Source organism: Magallana gigas, chromosome 9 (assembly GCF_963853765.1).
Source record: "Magallana gigas chromosome 9, xbMagGiga1.1, whole genome shotgun sequence".
Taxonomy (NCBI): Eukaryota; Metazoa; Mollusca; class Bivalvia; order Ostreida; family Ostreidae; genus Magallana; species Magallana gigas.
In genome coordinates, this window is record NC_088861.1 from 45,441,272 (window position 1) to 45,465,058 (window position 23,787).

The 23,787-nt window shown below is 34.0% G+C and overlaps 1 protein-coding gene across 1 annotated transcript; it reads left to right on the forward strand.

The window, feature by feature from the left end:
* The first annotated feature begins 1,258 nt into the window (after positions 1-1,258).
* LOC105343470 (secretin receptor) lies at positions 1,259-19,950 on the forward strand. The gene is made up of 14 exons (XM_011450862.4): positions 1,259-1,406; positions 4,304-4,997; positions 9,320-9,425; positions 11,296-11,406; positions 12,334-12,452; positions 12,760-12,854; positions 13,286-13,439; positions 14,568-14,724; positions 15,237-15,297; positions 16,406-16,478; positions 16,824-16,909; positions 18,415-18,553; positions 18,942-18,983; positions 19,209-19,950. Exons 2-14 carry the CDS (start codon positions 4,911-4,913, stop codon positions 19,500-19,502), a joined length of 1,524 nt encoding a protein of 507 aa, XP_011449164.3. The 5' UTR covers positions 1,259-1,406; positions 4,304-4,910; the 3' UTR covers positions 19,503-19,950.
* Positions 19,951-23,787: the final 3,837 nt, after the last annotated feature.

The window sequence follows — 23,787 nt, forward strand, 5'->3', positions numbered from 1 at the left end:
AAGGTGAAATCTTAACAATTGACTATAAGTTCTTACCACAAAAATTTGCAACAGTCTGAAATTTAAAGCTAAACTATTTTGATTTTTTCTTTACTTAATAATAGTTTACGGCCAAGAATATCATATTTAAAGGTTTAAGTCAGATGTGATGGAAATTTGTCACCATCCGGCCTCCTTGATTGTCCTACACCTCTAACGCTTGGTGGTGAGTTTTCTCAAAACCGTAAAAAAAATTTACAAAATAGTTTGGATTAAATAAGGAATCATTCTTTGAGTATTATGAGGTGATAATTTTGGTCGGGGCGTGATCAAATCCAATCAAGCCCGAAGGGCTTTATGATAGATTTGATCACAACCGACCGAAATTATCACCTCATAATATTCAAAGAATGATTCCTTGTTACTTATATTTATATAATTTTAAGCCATTGTACGATTAAATATTTAAATATGAATAAGCAAACCCCGCTGGCGCCTCAATATTTATCGTCATTTGTATTATGGGTTATACAAAATCGATACGTAGTGTTATCACAGGCAAAGACACAGGAAAATGTAAATATATCAAAATAAAACAAAGGTAAACTACACACACACACACACACACACAAACCAAGACTAGTCTAACAATACTAAAAACTAGTGACGGTATATGCGAGTAGAAAAAAAGAAAGAAAGAAAATCCCTTTTTACAATAACTTAAACCAGGTGCCGAATATTTAAAATAACTATCAATTTGCTAGATGTTTGTCACATATTAATTCAAATATAAGTACAGCCATGTAGCAACAAGAGAAAAGAGAGGGGGGGGGGGGCTTCCCCTACCCAACCCCCATTTTTTCTTCACAATGTTCACGTAATCAAATATCATCCCCCCCCCCCCCGAAACATACACGCACAGTTTCGAAAACCTCTGAAAACTATACATGTAATACAGTAGGTGCTTGGAGTGAATACTTGTATGTTCACATGTATACATGTAAATGAGGACACAAAACTGCTTTAAGATATCTGAAACCAAAATTAAAGCTTCTTCCATGCAACGTTTTCGTTTCCCTTTTATCACATGTGGATGTAAACGTTGTATTAAGTTTCAATTCACTGTTGACATTCTTGCATTTATTTGAGAAGAATACAGGTTATTTTTGAAAATAAACAGAGTATTTACAACTAGTTTTTCTTTGACAAACCGCGAGCCCTATTAATTTTCTCTCTGTAACACAGCGCGTGTATAAAAAATTATACTAAGTGTCAAGTTCCAGGTCCCCACAGATTCTGTTACGCAATGACGGCAATATAAGTCAAAGAGTGTGTGTAAATATTTGTAAACAATCGGCAGCTGTTTCATATGCAGCCTGACGTAGTTTTGTTTCTGAGGCGATCAGGAATGTAATGTCAGGAGCCAGGTAGGTTAAAACAGCCTTAAATTATTTGATTTATCCCATGCATAGTAAAATACGTACATTGTTACTGTTATTTGATATTTGATAAATCAACTATGTGATGCCACATGTAAAATATATCAGCTAATACAATTCAAAAATGGAGTATTTCAACGAATCTATGAATTGCACATTAATATGGTGTATTAAATATGGACAATTTTTCGTGCTATTTTATGTATATACGCATATATGTAATGACTTTGTCTTTATTTATAACTGCATGACAGTCATTAAGAGTTTTAATTAATGGTGCTAATTAGAGTCAGAAGTTGATATTTAGATTTAGGTTTACTTAATATGATATTATATTTTATTTTTCACTTTTTTGCGAAAATGTAAAAGATTTAAGGTTTTAACTGGGAATTTTATGAAATATGTGGTACTCCCTTTTAAAAAAATATCAAATTACTTACAGCTGAAAAACAACAGCAAAAAAAAAAAAACAGACAGAGAATTAATTCTATCAAAACATGTGACACGCTTTAAAACGGAAAACCCATTTTTAATAAGATAAAAATAGGCCACACAACTGCTCTATTGTCAGAGGAAGTATCAACCAGTACATATTGCACTCCACCGAATTCCGCTTGAATGTTTTCGTTCGAATACATATTTCAATTATAAGAATGTTCCGGAGGAAGGGGGGGGGGGGGTTATTAATACATATAATATGTAACATACACATAATTAAACCGATGAGGCCCACGGGTTTGGGAATTAAAGAAATTGTCTATATATGAATCGATTAGAATGGATTGGAATGTATTATTTCAAAATTGTCAATTTATAATAAATTACTTATATATTTTAATAAAAAATTAATTCTAAAAAGGCACGAAATCATAGAAGTAAAGATCGCTTGCTTAATTATTTCAAACAGATACAGTCGATTTATCACTGACTGGGAGCGCTTTACTACACCAATACCGAACCTCATTATAACACAATACGTTTATTAAGGAGTTTGAATGATTGTGAACCCCCACGTGAGATAATTGAAACAAAATGTAATTTTCCAGTGTCTATTTCAGCTATTGTTTTGCTTTGATCAGTCTTATTATATGAGACCTTTCATCTTGCTCTTCGTTTATTCAACAGATAACCGAGGTCTACGATCACCATATAAATCTTTTTTTCTTCGGTACACTTGTACTAAGATACATGTACATGCGATAGGCTTAATCCTGACGTCATTACGCCGGGTTCCACGCATGCGTTCAAAATAACGTACAACTCTCGTACAGATGCATGCTACAGACTGACCCTCTCCCACGAACTAAGTGCCCCCGTGCACTCTCTTTCGAGAACCTGTATGACTTTTGACGCACCGATTTATGAGAGTGGGACGGTATACAGATCTAGAATACAGATAGATGTTTTATTGTTTAAATGCATATGCCCCCCCCCCCCCCCCCAAGGGCCCTTGGTTGGTGAATAAAACATATATATCAAAGTTATATACATGTCGGACTGTATATTTACTAGCCGCACATATTCAAAAATGCAAAATGAATATATTTACTAAGACATCTGTATACTTTCAGTGCTTTTCATAACAACAATATGTCTTATTTGTTTGATAACATACACGTATATTTAATATATTTCTCGGGGTTTTATTTTACCCTCTTTTTACATGAACATGTATAGCTGGTGGCATAACAAAGCTGTTGTAAACAAGTGTGATTTGTTAGAATTCCTGTAATATTTTTCTAGCATATCGTTATAAAATATTTCGTTATTCTATTTCATAAACCATTGCACAGTGTTCAAATCATACTGACATTTGCTTCATATAACAATATTGACCACATATTACAATCTTAATCAGAACCGTTTTAACAAGAGCTTGGACTTTGGGCATAACGTGATAAACTCCGATTTAATGAAGGCGGGGCCTATTCATGGTTAACTGTCCAGTCATTGGCTAATATAAGATATGCATACATTGAACGCAATGACAGTCGTCCGACTTCATCCAGGGATGTATATTTCACTGAAACAGCATCAGTTTCACACAGCAGAACAAGGTTTTGACAGCATATGAATATTAATGAGGTTCTCTTCGCGAATTAGAAGAAAGGAGGTCAATATCTGACAGCTTGTTAGATAAAAACATCCCACCGAAAGTCCAAGCTCTTGTTAAAACGGTTCCAATAGCATTTATTTCCACTTATACAATGAAGAATATATGTAGGGCTTAGACACAGAAGGAACTATATCACATGTATACTGAAACTGTACATGCTGATGATACAACAACAGGCAAGGATTTTGATTGTCGAGACAGGGAGAAAGAGGTTCAATGTCTTGATTTGTAAATTAAATGATTGTGTAATTTCAGAAAGGTGGGTGGGTGGTGGTGGGGGTTAGGGGTTAGACCCACGGAGACCCGGACCCCTAGTCCCTATCTATATCAGTGCATAGTAAAATAGAGGTTGTGTAATTACTGAGCAAGCACAGTGCAAGGCATGGCAAGTAAAATTAACTCTGTAACCATTGAGGTATAAATTCCATTATTTCCACAATACAATGTACCATACAGGTAAATGTTCCACCCTCTGTAAACTATAGTCAACAGCCAAGGTCATTCAACTCTATAAGCCAACACACGTATCTTACCTGGGCATTGCAATACACAACATTGTATTATTTTGTGTGACCGTTTCAGCCGTGCGTCCTTCACATGGAAGAAAAGGAAGGGGGTCTGTAAATCTGTCGTGTTCTCAGAAAAGAGAAAACATCGCTACTTAACGGCCAGCACCATGCTGTAACAGAGGGAGAAACAAATCGAATCATAACTCAAAAGTGCAAATGTTTTTTTCATTTTTTGTACACATGTGCAATTTCTTTTGTAGGAGCTGTGATGCCGAATCGTTGAAATGACAGGAAATCCGCGCCAGGAATGTCCAACTTTTACCACTGTCCATTCAACATCTATTCAACTATTTCACTAATCGTGACTCAGTGAACCAGTAGTGGAGTTGCAGAACTGTGTGTTGACAAGCTACGTACGGTGTAGACACTATACGGTATTCTGAGAATCTGACCAATGCATGCGACCCGCACGCGCACACGTGATTTGGGAACGAAAACGTATCGATAAGCGTCAATATAAAACAAAACTACTATTTTTAAAACTTGGAATGAAAACAAAGTGGAGAAAATAGAAGTTAACGAGAGGGCGACAGATTATCACTAACCTGGACATGTCTAGATAGCGGGGCCTCGACCCTTGCTTCTGACGGGCAAGAAATAGTGATTCCCGTTATATAATGATCCACTGCCTCATCAACGGCTAACGTGAGTTCCAGGAATCGGGAGAATTATTTCACTCGCCTAATTAATGTGGTGTGCTTATTTTTTGTTTTGTATCTGAGAGGGCGAGAATCTGCCAAGGAGAAAACTGCTATAATTATTATCATTTAACGCACCGAGTGGGTCGGGGAGTGTGTGACCTGTTCAATGGATTACTGGTCCTTTCTGACCATTCTATGGATTGTGACGTCATGTGGACGATGTGTGGTAGGGAGGGGGTGTTTCCAGGACCCCGTAAGTATTTTGATTTTTGTATTGTATTTGATTAAGAACTAATTATTAATATTCATTGTAAGTTTCTTTTTACATGGTAACTTTATTTCGTCGACTTCTTTCACACATACCTTCGTGTAAATGATAAAATTCATTTACTCCTGTTATTTGTTGTAACGTTGTTTTTTTATTGGGGGGGGATAAACAAAAAGAAATCGTTTTTCCCCTCATGATATGACTTCCTTTTGTTAAGAATTGCATTATATGCCGTACTTTTGTACAAGTACTTGATCAATACATATAACTGTTAATCAGACGTATAAGACGTGTACAGGAAGTACTAATAAGGCGGACCAAGCAGTGATAACAATATGCTCATATTTTCTTCCTCTATTAGGTGTTTATACATTTTTTGTTTTAAAAAAAATACCAATACTCTGCATTGACTTGGGTTTCATTATTTATTAATATAAATGGTTAATGGATTAATATACCTTTCTGCATGAAATTAGAATTCAGCGAAATTTTCCCCTGCACAAGTTCCCCACTCAGAGTTAACTTTTTGTAGTCCTACCTACCCTAGGACGAATACCTATACCACTCATGATCATCCGCCACACATAAAGAAATAAGAATCCATTTAAACTAAAACTTACTAATTTATAATCCTAAGTTTCTTTTTAGTGTTCTTATGTTTGAAACTTATTAAATAGATATCCCTCAGACTGTCCATTGATGTTTTCATGTGTGTTTGTGAGAATGGATACTTAGGCTGCAATTATGGACCCAAAAGAGTTTTACTGTGTTTGTCATCAATATGATATTTGATTACGTTTTATGATGCTCTACATCCCTGATTTATCTTGTATGTATTATTTATGAGGGTAATGTCCTTGGGGGTCTTAGCTTATACAGTATTTGTAAACAGTCTGTTTTAGAGGGAAGTTATCTGTTATTTTACTCGGGAACCTAATTCTGTCGTTTAGTAATAAAACGCGAAAATATTATTCGCGAAATGCGAACTTTTAATACATTCATACAGTTTTGTCAGAAAACTAAAATCGATATATCTAAAATCTAAGTGACATGCATGCTTTATACGCAAATATTAATGTTACAGCGCGATTAATTTATATGAAGATACTGACAGTCTCTGAATATCATCATCTACACACTCTTAAACTTAACCCTAAACTTGGCCTCGTTTTTCCTTCTTTTTTTTTTTTTAGTCAGAGTTTTGGACAAATGGAGGTGCAGATCTATTTAAAAATAACGATACGTGATACATTTGCAGTTGGGTTGTTTAAATTCTTTAGGAACTTGATGCTTGTAAATTCTTTATTTGAGAATAGTGTGGTGTCCAATTTTTCACATGCTTAACATACATGTGCATCACAAGCTTGAAATTAACAGCAGACCGTCACAAAAATTTGTTTTCTTTCAACTTCTATTTCTATTGCGTAAAACGGGTTTTTAACTAAGATTTTAATTTGTAATTTCGGCCTGTTTTAAATGTCATAAATCTGAAACATCACACAGTTTAAAATAGAAATGTTGCTTTTGGTAAAAATCACAACTGATACTTATATTTATTCATATATGTATCATATAAATATGAATGTCTTATCTAAGTATTAATATGTTCATGTAAGAAATCATTACATATCATTACATATCATTACAGTTTTTTCTTTCATTATCCTTTTGATCATTCTACTTTTTGTCATTGTATGTATACTAGAGCCGTGTATGCGATGTACTTTATAATATTCAATAGCATTTGTCCGGCTATTGACACTATCTATATATAGTAAATGTGTGTAGATATACTGCCGAACCTCAACAGAATGTGTTTAACCACCCCCCCCCCCTCCCCCCACACATTTTTATCTGTTTGTTAAACCAATAAAGCCTATCAAATCTAAACAAAAATCACTATTTGATAAACAAAGCTATATAACAGTTAAATACTATTGAGTTAAATATATACAATAGCTTTTTATAGGTTTTTGCTTCCCATGTTGTTATAAAGTGCATGTAGATGAATGATTTTCAACTTGCTGGCGACGTGGTGTTTTTAAAATTTTAATCGAATCAATTGATGAAAAAGTAAAAAGCTCTGGTGCTTAATTATAGCTTCTAGACTTCAATCAGTGCTTGCACTTGCGTTTGCCGATTTTTACGCTGCATTGACAGTATACATGTATGTAATACATGCATAGTATCAGTTATTTAATGGTACCGTATACCATGTAAAAACAGGCCGACCTAAAGACCATACATTAAGGATATGTGTAAGTTTAAGCATTTTATTCTTTACATTATACATGAATAATGTACATGTCGAATAAGGTAACAAAGTCCACATAATAATACTTCGTTCATCTGAAAGAATATCAAAAATCTTTATAAGTGCAATTATTTCTACAGCTCAAAATGAAACAAAATCTGTCTGATGTAAGTCGTGGTACATGAAATGTTTTCTCCCCCTCCCCCCCCCCCCCCCCTCCCCCAGCAAATAACATGGATGATAATAGTACGTTGTACCGAGGGTGCTACATGCATACAAAATTAATTATGGTCGAATGATAATAAAAATATGTCACCCCCAAATATTTCACACACAAAATCATTAGAAGCTATGATAGTTAATCATCTATCGTTATCATCGTCATTAGATATAATCTGAAACGGTTGTATTAATCTCTCTCTCTCTCTCTCTCTCTCTCTCTCTCTCTCTCTCTCTCTCTCTCTCTCTCTCTCTCTCTCTCTCTCTCTCTCTCTCTCTCTCTCTCTCTCTCTCTCAATGAGATGGGTCGATTTACAGAAATCATTTTGAATTCTCCAGTGAATTTATTTATTCATTGATTTCAGATCCGGTGTTTAATGAAGCAATTACTATTTACTCAGTTGCATTGCTTGTTATTTCTTATGAATATTTCCTTAGATTTCTCCAGAACACAATCCGTCTATAGTATAAACTCTTCCCTGTTCACAGTCCGCTATCTCTCTTGCATTGTTTCACTGATAACAAGTCAATAATCTTAACTTTGTCAAGCTGCTATCATGTCTATCTATTTTTATCACCCTGACAAATATTTTCCTGGATGTTAACAACTTCCAATACATTTTTATGAGTAAAGTAAATATTATAAATCAATTTAACTTGTATTATAAGGAAATATGTTAATATACCCACGGAGCAATTTTTGTTTCGCTTAAGTATAACAAAAGTTGCTACATCTATTTTATACAATGTGTGATACGAGAACATTGCGTTGTTTACATGTACGTGTTTCTCTCCACCCCCACCCCCACCCCCACCCCGACTCCCCCCCCCCCCCCTTTGCTGAGATTTCATGTTAATGTACAATATATATTACAAACAACTAGAATACATTAAAAGTCAAAAAAAGAAGAGAAATTACATACTGGTGTACGACAACACGCAAAAAAAAGTAAGCGAAAAATATACACAAGTAGAAAAGAGAAAGTTATATACGCACTTAATTAATATGCAAATATTGCGATCAATGTTCCTTTTTGTGTTTTTCTAATGAAATAGTTGGCTATATCCTTCAAGTAAAACAATTTTATAACGTATTACCATCAAGCTACCTGCAGATGAACACCAAAACCACGTGTACATATGATGCTACATGCACGTGCGCATTTATCTAAATGTAGAGATTATGAATAAGAACAATTGACTCATATTTTTTTTGGTAAGATATATCATTACAGTTCAGTTTGATTAATCGTGTAAATGAAAAACCATATATTTTACTTCTTTGTTTAAGATGTACAAAAATGTTTAATTGCATTATTATAATAGACGTAGGATTACGCACTGCGTTGTTCCAATATCGTCAGAGTGCGAGTCGGTACAGTAAGGTCACCAATTGACCACCAGGCAGTTTGTTGTCATATTATCTGGTTATCAAGGAATATATTTGCCTTGTTTTCTCTGCGTTATAGCATTTTTCTGAATGGTAATATTTTTAATAATTTATTTACTATTTATTCAATACGATTTAAAACGTCTCTCTCTGTTTTGTACAAAGGAAATGGGGGGGGGGGGGGGGGGGCTTTTACTCTCCGTGAAAATATCTTTCTGTATAGTACAGGGGGGGGGGGGCACAGCTGTATAATATTTTTAGCCGCTTCATTTCCTGAGCGTTATACCGGTATAATAGGGGAGGGGGGTCTTTTTTTCTCTGTGCGTTATTGCGTTTCTCTGTATGGTACAATGTACTAGGATGGGAGAAAGTCGCCTTTTTTCGTCACTCGGTATGATGACTGACTTGTTCTCTCTAGCTGTATTGAAATAATCTCTTTTACAGAAAGTGTACAGCGTGAAATTAAGCTATAAGAAACAACTACAGCTGCTACAGAAAGCGAGAGAGCGGTGCCTACAGGAACACATTGTGCCGCGACCGGCGGTATCAGGTATTTTACAGATGGCGTTTTACTTCTCGACCGTGCATGTACGTGTAAAGGTCTAACCCCCCTCTCCACTCCGTCGGGATTCAAACAAGCGAGTCTGCGATATGATTTATCACTTTTTCATACTTTTGCCATCTGAATAGGAATAGGTGTATTGAAATTGCTGTTTATGTGGCGATGTGAGAGTACGTAAGGAAATGATTGATATTCCAGCAATAAGATAGAAGCTCCCTTTGTGACGCCGTCGTGTAAGGGTATCCATCAAGATCCGAGCTATACCCAATAACTTTAATGATTTATGGCACACCAATCTCCCCTCTTGGTTTTTGTCAAGATGGTTCAAAGATTTCACTGAATGTGTTTAAACTTTGCTCACTTCGATTTGCAACTCGATTTGATAAAAAAAAAATAATGCGGATTTTAGTACACGTTTTTAGATTGAATGGTTCTCGTGGATTTTGGGTTGCGGGACTCAGTATATCCTAATTTGTAGTCGTAGACAGAGAGTCACGCCAATAGAGATTATATATAGTCATTTGGTAGACATTATATCAGTCAAGTAGACAGTGATCATTAGGTAGACACATTATCACTTAAGTACAAGGTAGACATAGGCCCTTAATAAACACAAAATAGACATTTTCATTCAGTAGAAACAATGGCATCAAGCAATTGGAATGTAATATAAAAAGAAAACCTGGTTCACCAATTGTTGATCAGTAGGCAAGTAGACACTATCCTCACTCATTAAAGGATAGGCAATAAGTATCAGAATAGTCACAATGTCATATAGATAGACGTCAGCTAGACACTATGTCAATTCATTTCCATAATATAGACACTCTGTAGACAAAATGTCGTAAAATTAAATCATAGGTATCAGATAGACACAGTGTCGGTAGACAATATACAATTAGTAGACACATTGATCTGCTTTTTCGTAGACACTGGTAACACTATTATAATGTCAGTAAGTCACTACACGTTGTTCCTTGGAACAGCGTTTGATTCTTCTTTTAATTTGTCGAGGTCAATTTTAGGAGTCTCTGTCGCGGGTTGCTTAAAAAGGTTTTAAAAAGAGCGGAACAAAATAGCAAAAAATCTAGCGAGAACACATATCATTTTTTTAACATAATTTTATTTTAAATTACTTTTTTTTACGCACAGAAACAGTTGATAAATTTGTCTAAACTGTTTAAAAGTTACTTACAATTTCTCAAAATAACTCCATTTTGAAAAATGCTCATTTCCCTATCAGTATGTATTTATAAGAAAAGCGTCAAAACAGCATCATCAACAATACCAAGTTCAAGGCGGCACTGCATAAAAACAGCCTAGACAAATGATAAATATTTTATATAATGAACTGTAAATTCTACAGAACGATTTGACAAATTTTCAGGGTATGTTTTCTCGTGAGATTTTTTATGGGTAAACCTGTATAATTCAAAAGAACAAACTAGGGAGGCTGGGACGTCAACAAAGGAACCATTATACCTACCTTAGTTTTTTTAATTTATGAATTGCTCAGCTATAAACTATTATTTATATAGAAAAGAAGAAATCCATAAATTTTACAATTAAGTTTTTGTATTTGCATTATTTTTATATTCATGTCTTCTTTTCAATGAAATTAATACAGTATAAATATGGCCACGGCCTTCGGACTCTCTTATTTAACAATATGTGTGTTGATAACCACGTCACAAGCGTTTTCTAGTCCACTTATCCTCACACAACCTTTTACACACCGCTTAACCTTGACCTTAACAGGTCAAACTTTCTTCTGTATGATTTTTGTCTGAATGCTATCAATGGCTGATAACTCTATTTGACTGAATGCTATCAATGGCTGCTAACTCTATTTGACCAGGTCCCTACTGTAACCAAACCTTTGATAACATCGTCTGCTGGCCTGATACGATGGCGGGAACAATGGCCGAACAGAACTGTCCAAACTACATTAACAACTTTGATACTAGAGGTACATTGTTGTCAGTTTTCACGTAATTTATATTGTCTGCATTCTAGGTCCACCATTTGTTGTCACATATTGTCGTTAGACTCAGTCCTACTGCTGAGTTTGCAGTATATGTAAGCGGTAGGGACAATACTCATTTATCTAGATTATTTACACAAAGCTTAATTCGCTTTTATTCCTGTCAGTTATAATACCTTAATTCCGACAGATCCATCAAGTTTATTTGAAGATGTATGCTATTTGTCACACATTCTTTCAAAGGGTTAAAAAGAGTATTCAATATCACTTCAGTTCAGATCCAATTTTTACAAGATACCTTATGTTTAAACAAATCGCATAACTTTATTTACTCTTTCATAAAATTGCTGTCAACGTTTAAAAGTACCATTTTCGCTACTTTTTTGTATTAAAGATACTATAATTTAAAAAAAAACTATATCCTGTTTTTGTACTGTTGTTAAGCGGTAAAATTCGATGTGTGACAAGTTTTAGGTGTACACGTACACATACTGAATTTCTTTACGGATATTCTGATGTAAACTACTTAATTGTACTTATCGAAAATTAACGTCCTTTTAGGGACGAATGGGCGATATCTTTTTTCTTAAGATTTTGTTTTCAAATGATTTCTTTCTACATATTCTGGAAGTGATTTTTATATGTTTAAGAGGTACAATCAAAAATGTAAGATGAAAAGATAGAACTGACGAACGCGTCTAACACCCCCCCCCCCCCCCCAAAAAAAAAAAAAATTCCGCTCAACCTTTATCTTCTTCACTGACCTTGTTTGTGTCTTTCTTAATATACATTATGTACCATTGTTATATTGTTAAAGGGGTACAGCATAATTATTGATTTATAATTTAAAACAATATTCTGTATAGTTATTCATAAAATCAAAAATATACGAAACTGTCCACCGTTTTGTAGCGAAAGCTCGCCGTGAGTGTCTACCCAATGGACAATGGTACGTTCATCCGGGCTTCAATAAGACATGGACGGACTTCAGAGATTGCTTGGACAAACGAAAGCCCGTGGATCCGCTCATGGTAAATCTCTCAAACAAATGTACACCACAATTCAAGTTTTCCCTTTGTTTGTGTACTCGTAAAAATAAAACACCTAGACCGTATATTCATTTGATTTAAAGTACTCTATTTAATTCTTTGGTTAACACATTATAATCAGTAACTGTTAAAGAATTATGAGATGATGAAAAATGTTATACACAATGTAAAATTAAAGGAATTTTATAGAAAACTCTCTTGCTCTCTCTCTCTCTCTCTCTCTCTCTCTCTCTCTCTCTGAATTAACTAGAAAGTCCCCATTATACCCTAGCTGCCGTTGACTTTGTAGGACCATCTGCCCCGAATCAAGAACCTGTACCTGATTGGTTACTCCGTGTCCCTGGCATGTCTGTTTGTGGCGGTAGGAATGATGGCTCGCTTTCGGTAGGTATCCATTTGTAGCAAAGTAGACCTTTCGGAACTTGCAGAAGAAATTGCTGCTGTTATTGTTAAAATTCTTTATTTTGTACAAAGTAAATTGTAAGGAGAGTCAAAATTAAGCACATACACCTGCCTCAATATTCTCTTTATTAATTTACCTGTAAAGATTTATCTTTATTTGAAAAAAATACATTAATTGGTAACTTTATTAATATGAGTAAATCTCTAAGTTTAATTTGATAACTTTAATTATTTTATTTAAGAGGTAATGTTATGTCATCTGTATATTTATTTTACTCCTGTTTGGTGTTTTTACCTTTTTCTTTTGCAAATAAATGCTGAGAACTGAATGCAATCTGTCACTATGTCTCGTACACTCGCTTGTTAGGCGCAGAGAAAATAGATAAAATGTCTGCAATATCTATTATTGTCAGGAGATTGCACTGCCAAAGGAACACGATACACATCAACCTTTTTGTTTCCTTCATTCTGCGATCTATAATATGCCTTGTTAAAGACGTCTTCCATACACCGGAAGGGCGACCAGCCGTCATAAACAACACCGCCACTCTGACAACTGAAGGATCGGTAATTTCCGGAATAATTATCACTCTTTATATCATTTCAATATTTCTAAATCAAATAACAAGTTGAAATTTATTTTTTTAGCGGCATATCAGTTTTTTAAGAGTGCATTAATTGTTACGTAACCAAGATTTGATAATCAAAGTATACTAAAAACCTATCAATACACAAATTATAAAAATTAATGTCGAACATTGATTGCATTGTATTTTCATTTATCCAGAAATGGATTTCACTCGACAGAGTTTTTGTCAAACAAAAGTGTTATACATGTATATAAGTAAAAAAGAGGTACATGGAAGAGGAAATATATTAATAAGATTTATTGACCCAATCATGCAAAATTGTTCAAATAAATGTATATGGATTAAGTAATATTTTTGCGCTATGCTTCATTTAATCGATACCACAGTACTTAGGGTCTTGCCCGTTAGCGGTTTGTTTATTCTCCAACTACAGAAATAAAACGAGATTATATTATGACAACGCACACCAAAGAATCTGAGCTTACTTCAATCTTTACGATTTGGGAGAACGACCATTTTTTTGGACGGCTGTTGATATAATTGCAAAAAAAAAAACTCGTGATGAGAGTGTTAACATCCCCAATAAAAGAGGCAGCGAAAACAAGGTCGTTAAATCGTTTGTTTTTATCGGAAACCAAGTATTCGAAATTACTGCGGGGCTATGGTTTAATTTTCATTGCTTGTTTATTTGTTGCTTCGAGTTTTTTTATTCTTTTTTTGGTACACACATTAATGCATTAATCATATGTAAATTGTTGAGTGTGGATATTTGTAACTTAAACATCTCGTATACGATTACAACAGTGGGGCTATGCGCTGAAATTTTCCCGATCTGTGAATAATTAATGTCCAATTCCGATTGGTTCCTTTAGACTTTCGTAAAGAAAATTCGCGTACCCTTGAATGTAATAAATCATTGACATTATGACGTTACTTTCGCAAACCCGGCTTGCGCCAAAGCAGTACTTTATTCGCGTCATTGATGAACTGTTTTGAACTATATGTTACAAAATCGACTTTTAGTCTTGTCACACACAAAAACACTGGAAAATGTTAATACATGCTTCTCTACTTTATATGAATGTTTGGGGTTTTTTATGAATAGAACTGGACCTGCAAACTTGTATTCACTTTCTTCAACTACATCATCGTGGCTAACTATTTGTGGATCTTCATCGAGGGACTCTATCTCCATAACCTCATCTTCATCACAACATTCAAGAAAAGCAAGCGGTTCCACCTCTACATACTAGCAGGATGGTGTGAGTACATGTACTATATGTAACTGATGGTGTGAGTACTACTATACATGTACTATATGTAACTGATGCAAATCTGTGAATGATATAATTGTATATGAATATGTTAAGAGGGCTCGATGGCCGTGTCCATTTTTGTAGACTGTTTTGATCTCCTTTAGAAGAAGAGCTCTATATTAAAATTTAGGAAATTGCCTAATTTTAAAAGGTTAAAGATATGATAATTTTTTCTTAACTAAACACGTTATAGTTTATAGCTAAACAAATCATATCATACAGTGATGGGTAGAACTGAAGGTTAGTTTGTTGATCATACAGCTTCTTTAAATATCATGCAAACTTACAGATGATAATAAGCTCTTTGGTTCAGTGGTTGTGATTTTTATATTGATTGATTAATTTATTGAATTGACTAATACTGATTATCAATCGATCGATTGGTGATATGCTTGCATGAATTTTGTATTGTCTCCCCTGTATACAGTACACGGTATTGGTGGTTTTATTTGTTACAGTACTGCCTCTGCTGTGTGTCGTACCTTGGATCCTTGTCAGGAGATTCCTGGAAGATACCCTGTAAATATTTACACTTTTTTTTTTTATCTATTCATAACATTTTGTAATATTTATTAGAAAAGTTGTTTTGCGGACATCAAACTGTACATTGTATAAATACAAACACAACCACTTGCTTGTAAATGTTTTTAAGACTTGAATCGTTGTAAGCAAACATCGAATATATCTCTTAATAGTTTTATTTCATAATCTCGATATTTTTCACATCATTTGAGACTTAATATTTTTCCCCTTCTCTCCAAATAGACTGAATATTTTTCGTTCAATTTCAATTTTATCGCCGTTTCATTTTAATTTCATCAAACGTTTCGTAAATTGGGTAACGCACTTTCTGATTTACAAGCATCTACATTTATACAGTTTGGTATAGTATCACTTCCATTTGTTCTAGCCCCCCCCCCCCCCCCCCCCCCGCTCACTCTGACCGCGTCTTCACACTACTATTCCGCATGATGATGCATTGTTTGTAAAATAAGCCACGGCGTGGCAGATTCCTGAACTGATTTTTGTAGATAAGGGTTAACAGTATACAGGTCATGAATGAATAAAGGATGGCCCAGTTAAGCCTTCCATTTATTTATAAAAGTCGTCCCAAATTAAAGCAGGCATCTCCCATAATCTCATACGCGCTAAAGTTAATTTATTTAACCTCGCAATGTTATTTCATACAAAACGTTACTTGAGACAACAAAGACGATTTTGACTTATGAATTTTTTAAATCTTTGAAAATTTGAGATTAGGTGACCGAAAAAGAATAAAAAAATCTCCAAATTTAAATTTAACGCCTGGTGATCATACCTTCAAAATATTTCTTGTAAAGATAAAATTTCATTTTGAATGAACAAGTTTTGATTGAGTATAATTATGTTCTATCTAAACTTCAAATGCATGTATACATATCAACCGAAATCCGTGAATTTTTCGATTTATTCTACTGGAATAGGTTTTTACTTTAATTTTTATTTTATTGCATTTGTTTGTTCCTTTGCTGGGTTCATTATGATTGAGTCCTTGATTGAATATGAGTAATTCAAGAGCTGGGTGCATCAAGAAGTACACTCCTGCTTGAATGTGTCTTAAGATTTTTCTTGAAATTGTGTTGAACAGATGTTGGAGTACCCACACAGCAGAAAATAAGTACGTGTGGATCATCCGCGGACCTATCGTGGCCACCATTGTAGTGAGTCTCACTTTTTAAATTATATAAATTGTCTTAAATTATATATAGATATTAATTTCTAATATCATTTATTTCATTTAAAACTATTTACGTCCGATAAAAATAATCTGCTTTTTAAGTTCGATTTCTAAGATTAACTCATCTTTGCCACCCAAGGGTTTTTGGTCCACTCTGCTCCCCATTTATGGGTAGTAGAGTGAACCGAAAATCCTTGGGTAGCGAAGATGATATTAATTTACATGTAGCATCAATCAATTTTAAAACTTCTCTTTCATAGTTTCTTACTCCTCTTTTAAATTTACGAATAAATATATATATCATTTTTCTTCATTTTTTTTTTCAAAGGTAAATTTTATGTTTTTCATCAACATCATAAGAGTCATATTTACCAAGCTGACAGCATCCAATAACCACGATACCCATCGCTACAGGTAGGACTCATTACTACAGGTAAAACTCATTAATACAAGTAAGACTCATTACTACAGGTAAAGCTCATTAATACAGGTAAGACTCATAAATACAGGTAAGACTCGTTACAATGAAATACAGGTAAGACTCATTACTACAGGTAGGACTCATTAATACAGGTAAGACTCATTACTACAGGTAAAACTCATTAATACTGGTAAGACTCATTACTGCAGGTAAAACTCATTAATACAGGTAAGACTCATAAATACAGGTAAGACTCGTTACAATGTAATACAGGTAAGACTCATTACTACAGGTAGGACTAATTAATACAGATAAGACTCATTACTACAGGTAAGACTCATTACTACAGGTAAGACTCATTACTACAGGTAAAACTCAGTAATACTGGTATGACTCATTACTACAGGTAAAACTCATTAATACAGGTAAGACTCATAAATACAGGTAAGACTCGTTACAATGTAATACAGGTAAGACTCATTACTACAGGTAGGACTCATTACTACAGGTAAGACTCATTAAAACAGGTAAGACTTAATACAACAGGTAAAACTCATTAATACAGGTAAGACTCGTTACAATGTAATACAGGTTAGACTCATTAATACAGGTAAGACTCATAAATACAGGTAAGACTCGATACAATGTTATACAGGTAAGACTCATTAATACAGGTAAGACTCGTTACAATGTTATACAGGTAAGACTCATTAATACAGGTAAGACTCGTTACAATGTAATTCAGGTAAGACTCATTTATACAGGTAAGAATCGTTACTACAGGTAGGACTCATTAATATTGGTAAGACTCTTTAATACAGGTAAGACTCATTAATACAGGTAAGACTTATAAATACAGGTAAGACTTGTTAATACAGGTAAGACTCATTACTACAGGTAAGACTCATTACTTCAGTTAAGACACTCGTATATAAGTTACATACCTTTCTTTACAGAAATTTGGTTCAATCGACATTGGTTCTTATTTCACTTTTTATCACATTTGCTGTATCCAGAAAATTTTACGTGGGGGTAGCTATAGGGGTTCCGAGACGAGGGTCACATAATTTTGTTTGCCGGGAGGGGTTGTCTGAGGTCTGCTTTCGGCAATTTTACTTTATATTAGTTTTATAACTTTCAATTTTTCAGAAATAAGTCCGAAATATCTGACGTTTTCTTGGCTTTTTTAATTATTACAGTGTACTTGCCAGGAAAACGTAAATATCAAATTTCAGACAATTCGGGAATGTGAATCCTTGGACCCCTGACAACCCCCCCCCCCTTTCCATCTAGATTTGCGCATGCAAAATAAACCTTAATTTAATGATGATTCCCAGTATACATACATACTTGAGTCACACACCTAAGTTTGTTTTGAATGCAAGAAGCTACACGCTGTTTCTGAACTCTTTGTGCATACAGGTGTATATACTGTACCTTTTTATGACAGGAAGTACATTAGATACCTGGATATAACTTATTAGCGTTTGTTTTGCAGGAAGCTGGCCCGCTCCACCCTGGTGCTGATCCCGCTGTTCGGGGTCTACTACATGATCTCCGTCGTCATGCCTGAGTGTATGGACCCCGGGGTGGAGCTCATCTGGCTCTATGTGGAGAGTGGGGTCAACTCCTTCCAGGTCAGAGTTCGTTCAATGAAAAATAATTAGCCACGTGTTTCCTTTTTGATACCATTTAGAGCAAAAATCAAATGTTTCCTTGGGCTTGATATTTGTGGTAAGTGAGTTTAAAGTTAGGAACTAAAAGATTCCTTCAGTGGAGATAAATTTTGCTTACTGGGAAATACTCTTGTCTCTTTACGAAGATATTAATTCTAAAATTTGGGTTTTTTTCACATTTGTATGACCATCACTTTTTCCGGAAATTCGTTGCATTGATTTTTATTAGATAAGACATCCTTTTGGAATTTATTTGCATAAAAACTAAAACACTGTATAACAGTCAATAGGAATAAAATTTGTTATAGTTTGTATGACGGCATGTACTGATGACATAATTTCATTGCAGGGTTTTCTCGTAGCTCTTCTTTTCTGTTTCCTAAATGGAGAGGTACGTCTAATTTGCTTAACGTCGAATACCTTGTCAAAACTTTCATAATTGTACATGTATGTAATAAATGTTTATTTTAAAAAATAGAAATCTAGTTAAGATATTATCAGTTTGAATTTTTGATGTTTAAAAAAAAAAAAAAAAAAAAAAGATTCTCTTTCAAATGTAATTTGTCTACAATTATTCAAAATTAGATTTAAGGTTTCGATCATTCATAATTGGTAGGTGCAGCAGGAAATACGAAAGAAATGGAACCGGAAGTGGAAGTTGCGCAGACTCAGTACCGTGTCGTCACGGTCCACTAGGACCATGTCGGTCGGGTCCGCAGTGTGTATAAAAGACAAACAACTGTCTGCTTTGATTTTGGCGGGAAACGTCATACAAAACAAATCAGGAAAATGGAAGCAAAATGTACATATGGAGTTACAGGATCTCAATCAGTCTCCACACCGAGACATGCACGAATGTGCAAGCGATGAGACTCTGCAAGAGAGTAATGGATTGTTGACGTCACAATGAAGGTTATGTAATATGACCCAACTGAGGGTTTGTTACAATAGCTTAACTTTAGGCCTTCAAATGCACACGTGTTGTCTCCTAACTGTCGAAGGGCACCTTTTTGCCTGTAAAATACGTGCAGTTTGATTGGTAGCCTTGGTAACACGGTCACATGTGACTGCTATGATGTCATTAACTCCCGGAACGTCACTGTAGAAATATTATTCTACAAGCGTTGTGCGAAAAGGGGCAGCTCATCTTGTTATTTACTAGATATCGCGATAGTACATATGATACCTGTCCAGAGGAGATGTTACTGGCTTGACAATTGAAGAACAATATGTGTTATATACTTGTATACGGTATGATTAAATTATTCGTTGTTAATATAGATATTTGTTGCTATTATCGTTTAAACGTTCTTCTGTTTTAGCCATATCGTTAATACACAATAAAATTATTCTAAATTATTCTTAGATATCACTTCATTTTCATCGAAATGGTGTTAAACTGGATATGTTTTTTATCCACCAACTATTGCACAAAAAATTATCACCTGATGATACACAGTATCTTATACCTATACCAACACTTCTCATAAAAATAAACCGATACCATTTTAGATCAAAATCTTGAAAATAACACAGTCCATTAAATATAGCATTGATAAAATAACATCTAAAGCACTGCTCAAAAGAAAGATTCCTAATTAAAATAAGTTAACTCCATACTCATACAGTTCTTTGATGAAAGTTGAAAAACAGAACTGATTTCAACTTAATAGACTTGCATTTCATCAATTATTACAAAAAATATACGTCATTACACTTTTTGAGATGTCAGATAAATGAAATCTAAAGCACTGCTTAAAACATAGATTCTTCGTTAATTTTAAGGAATAAAACTATTTAAAATGTGTCGCGCTGTTCATGCATATATGAATGTTACTTTACAAGTTGGTGCCATAACACTACTTGTGTAACACTCTGTTCGGTGAGTTGTGGTTTTACGTTACTGTTTTTGTTTGCTTGATGCTTTGTTGTTCGTAAATACATTTGTGTACATGTATTAATAAGCGACACCCATTCTCTAGAACAAATATAATGTGCCTCTTTTGCGACATCAGCGAAAAGCAAAAATATAATCTTATAAAAATTAAAATCATGATTGGTAAGTGCCATTAATATATTTATATTGAGCACATTCTTATAAATAACTTTTTTTAATCAAGGCCAAAAAATGTGAATTTACTACATGTAGATGTAATATGCATATATCAGTATTATTTAAATACAATGAATGCTGGGAATAGCGGAGCTCTAGCGACATTTGTTTACAAAACGAGATATAGAAAACAGCTTGTCCATAAAACAAGATTTAAACAGAAACAACAAATATAATTTTATGGGTTTTGAGTACTTGTTAACCGAAACAAAAATTGGACCTCATGTTGTATAATATAATTTTATTGTCTTTGCAAAATACCTACCCCCAAGTTCATTACTATTAATTTGCCTTTTGTACTGTACGCAAAACAGTAGCATTTCATACAGGAAAAGGCGAAAATCTCTGGCAGTAACCCGCTCGTGAGCTTATTACAGTTACTCGTAAATTTTTCAATTTTTTTAACACTGACAATAGTGTGTCTCCCCATAAGTTCATTAAGATCGAAACAAAAAACGAGTCCCTCAATTAGAAAGAATTTGCCCCTCGTGAAGCTGCGGTGAGCGCCTCTCACTCTCGAAATGGATCGACCCTTCAACAAGGCTGACAGTTGAAGCTTCAGAAAACACTCAAGGCCCAATTATTTAGTTCTCTGCACTCTACTCTTTAACTCTAGAATTGAAACCGATTGTTTATTTGATAGCTGAGCTACCGAAATATCCGCCGATTTATAATCATTGTTTGATTATATACTACGCATACTCAAAGAAATCTAATCTAACCTTGCAAGGTGCGCGCACTCCAATGCATGATTTTTAAAGAATGCAGATGGAACGGTACACCAAAAGTTGATTTCATTGAAAATTTTAGCATTTTTTCTGAAACTTGATTTCTTTAATATATGTATTTATTTTGGTAATTTGAAATGTGAGCAGTTTGTTTTCAATTGGGATCGGTCAAAAAATTAAAAACATATCAGTTATATTTCTAAAAATTTTTACTTTTTTGTTTTTGTTTTAACAAAACAAAAGTATGCTTTCTTCTAAAGATATATCTCCTTGGAATATTTCAGCAATATGTTGAAAATACAAACAAAAGATGCTTTTCATTTGATACATTATTTTTTATTTATTAAAATAAAAGGTTTAAATATCATTACATGTAAAGGATATGATTTACTAGATATTATTTAAATGTGTTTATTTACAGCAATTGAAAACTCTCTATACAGTCTCTTTCTTGCAATTAAAACAGATTTTCCACTTTCTGATTAACAACAAGTGATACATGGATGATCCATTGAAGAAAATGTTGATATTGTATTCCTCTTTTTAACTATTAATAGTAATAATTTTGTAATGTGACTTTACAATGTGGAAAAAGTCAATTACAGTTTATTCTAAATATTCATATGAAAGTTTTCTATTTCTATATTTCTAGTTTTTTTATCTTACCATTACAGATATGTACTTACTACCGTTTGTGATGCCTTTCACAATTACGTTTGTATAACAAACACAGTCCGAAAAACAGGATTGAACCATGAAAGGCGAGAACGGTAGACCAAAAGTTTATTTCATTGAAAATTAAAGTATTTTTTCTGAAACTTGATTTCTTTTTTATATGTATCTATTTTGGTAATTTGAATTGTAAGCAGTTTGTTTTCAATTGGGATCGGTCAAAAAATTAAAAAAAGTTTTCTAATTAGAATTTAGTCTCAACGTATGATTCTATGGATCCGAGTTGATTATTGGTTCAAGATAATGAAAGTATAATTTGCCAGAGTTATTGTAATGCATGAACAATGCATGATTTCTGAATTGTTCTCGTATTTCATATGCTCTTTTTCTATAAATATAGATGAAGGTGTCCAAAACATAAATCGTCTCATTATTTGAATAAAAAATCAGCCATGAAAATTAGATGCATTTATTCCGACATCAATGTCTTTGTGTGTTTTGTGATATTATGGAAATATCTCTGCGTTAAAATCAACAGGATATATTGGGATAAAGGACCGAATATAAAAATCTTGTGAATTACCCAAGCCCCGATATCGTATAACCCATAACTATGTGCGGTATTACGGGGGGGGGGGGGGGGGGCACAGAAACATATATATGTGACATTTACTGAGCTAGAGGTGTGGCCGGTGACCATTCGCATATACCTGACAATTTTTGACTCTTGTAAATACTCCCTCATTGCTGTCGTAATCAAAACGACAGCGATTGATTTGAGATTTAAATCATAATTAAAAATACGACTGATCGAACACCGATGACATTTATTAAGTTTAAAAATAAAACGGGTCGGTATGGGGGGTCTTCTGCCAACTTGACCTAGATCTTTCACTGTTTCCTCCATCTTTTTTTTTAATTTCAATAATCCATCTTTTGGCACTGATGAGCTATGAATTTTACAAACATCGAGTCAGTGGGTACTTGTATTTAGGCCGATCATCTGGTTTTGAACAAAAAAGCTCAAATATATCATTAATCTTGGGTATTTAGTTATCTTTAAAATACTCCATGCCGGATTAAAACAGTTATATGTTAAATGGCATAATATTGATTGTAAAAATCGTATAATTAATGGTATTTTCAGAAATACTATATATACGAAGTGGGGAAGACTAATACAAAATATGAAGAATTCAAAATGTCAAAATATAAAATAAACGTGGCCCACTTAGTAACAGTGTCTGATGTATGTGGTATGTCCATTCTAGAATCATTGCTTCATAAATCGCGCAACGTGGTTTTAAAATCAACTTATTTTGTAGCGCACATGGACATTGGTCGGTAAATTCAGTCAGAATTATCTTGTCCAGTATCCAAAGAATAATATATTTTTTTATAAACAATATTCGTGGAACAACAATAATAACACCATATGAAAAATAAACTAATAAACCGATAAGATGTCTTTCAAATATCTCTTGATCACAACGCAATTAAACCAGAATGCGCAAGAAAAATATGCAACGCCGGCAAATCTATCATCCCGGATTATGGAGCTATTCTTGAGTCTCGCGATAAACACCTCAGGGACTAATGGCTAGTTGGCGTGCGATGTGTAATGTTGGACTTTTCACCCGAGATACGAGCGATTCTCATTGTCCGGACTTTGATTGCAATTA

What these genes read in the sequence shown, in the direction of transcription:
- LOC105343470 (XM_011450862.4), top strand. Translation starts at nt 4,911, where the DNA reads ATGGATTACTGGTCCTTTCTGACCATTCTATGGATTGTGACGTCATGT. An exon ending in GCCGCGACCGGCGGTATCAG is followed by an intron (nt 9,426 to 11,295) that starts GTATTTTACAGA and finishes CTATTTGACCAG; the next exon opens with GTCCCTACTGTAACCAAACC. An exon ending in AGATTCCTGGAAGATACCCT is followed by an intron (nt 15,298 to 16,405) that starts GTAAATATTTAC and finishes TGTGTTGAACAG; the next exon opens with ATGTTGGAGTACCCACACAG.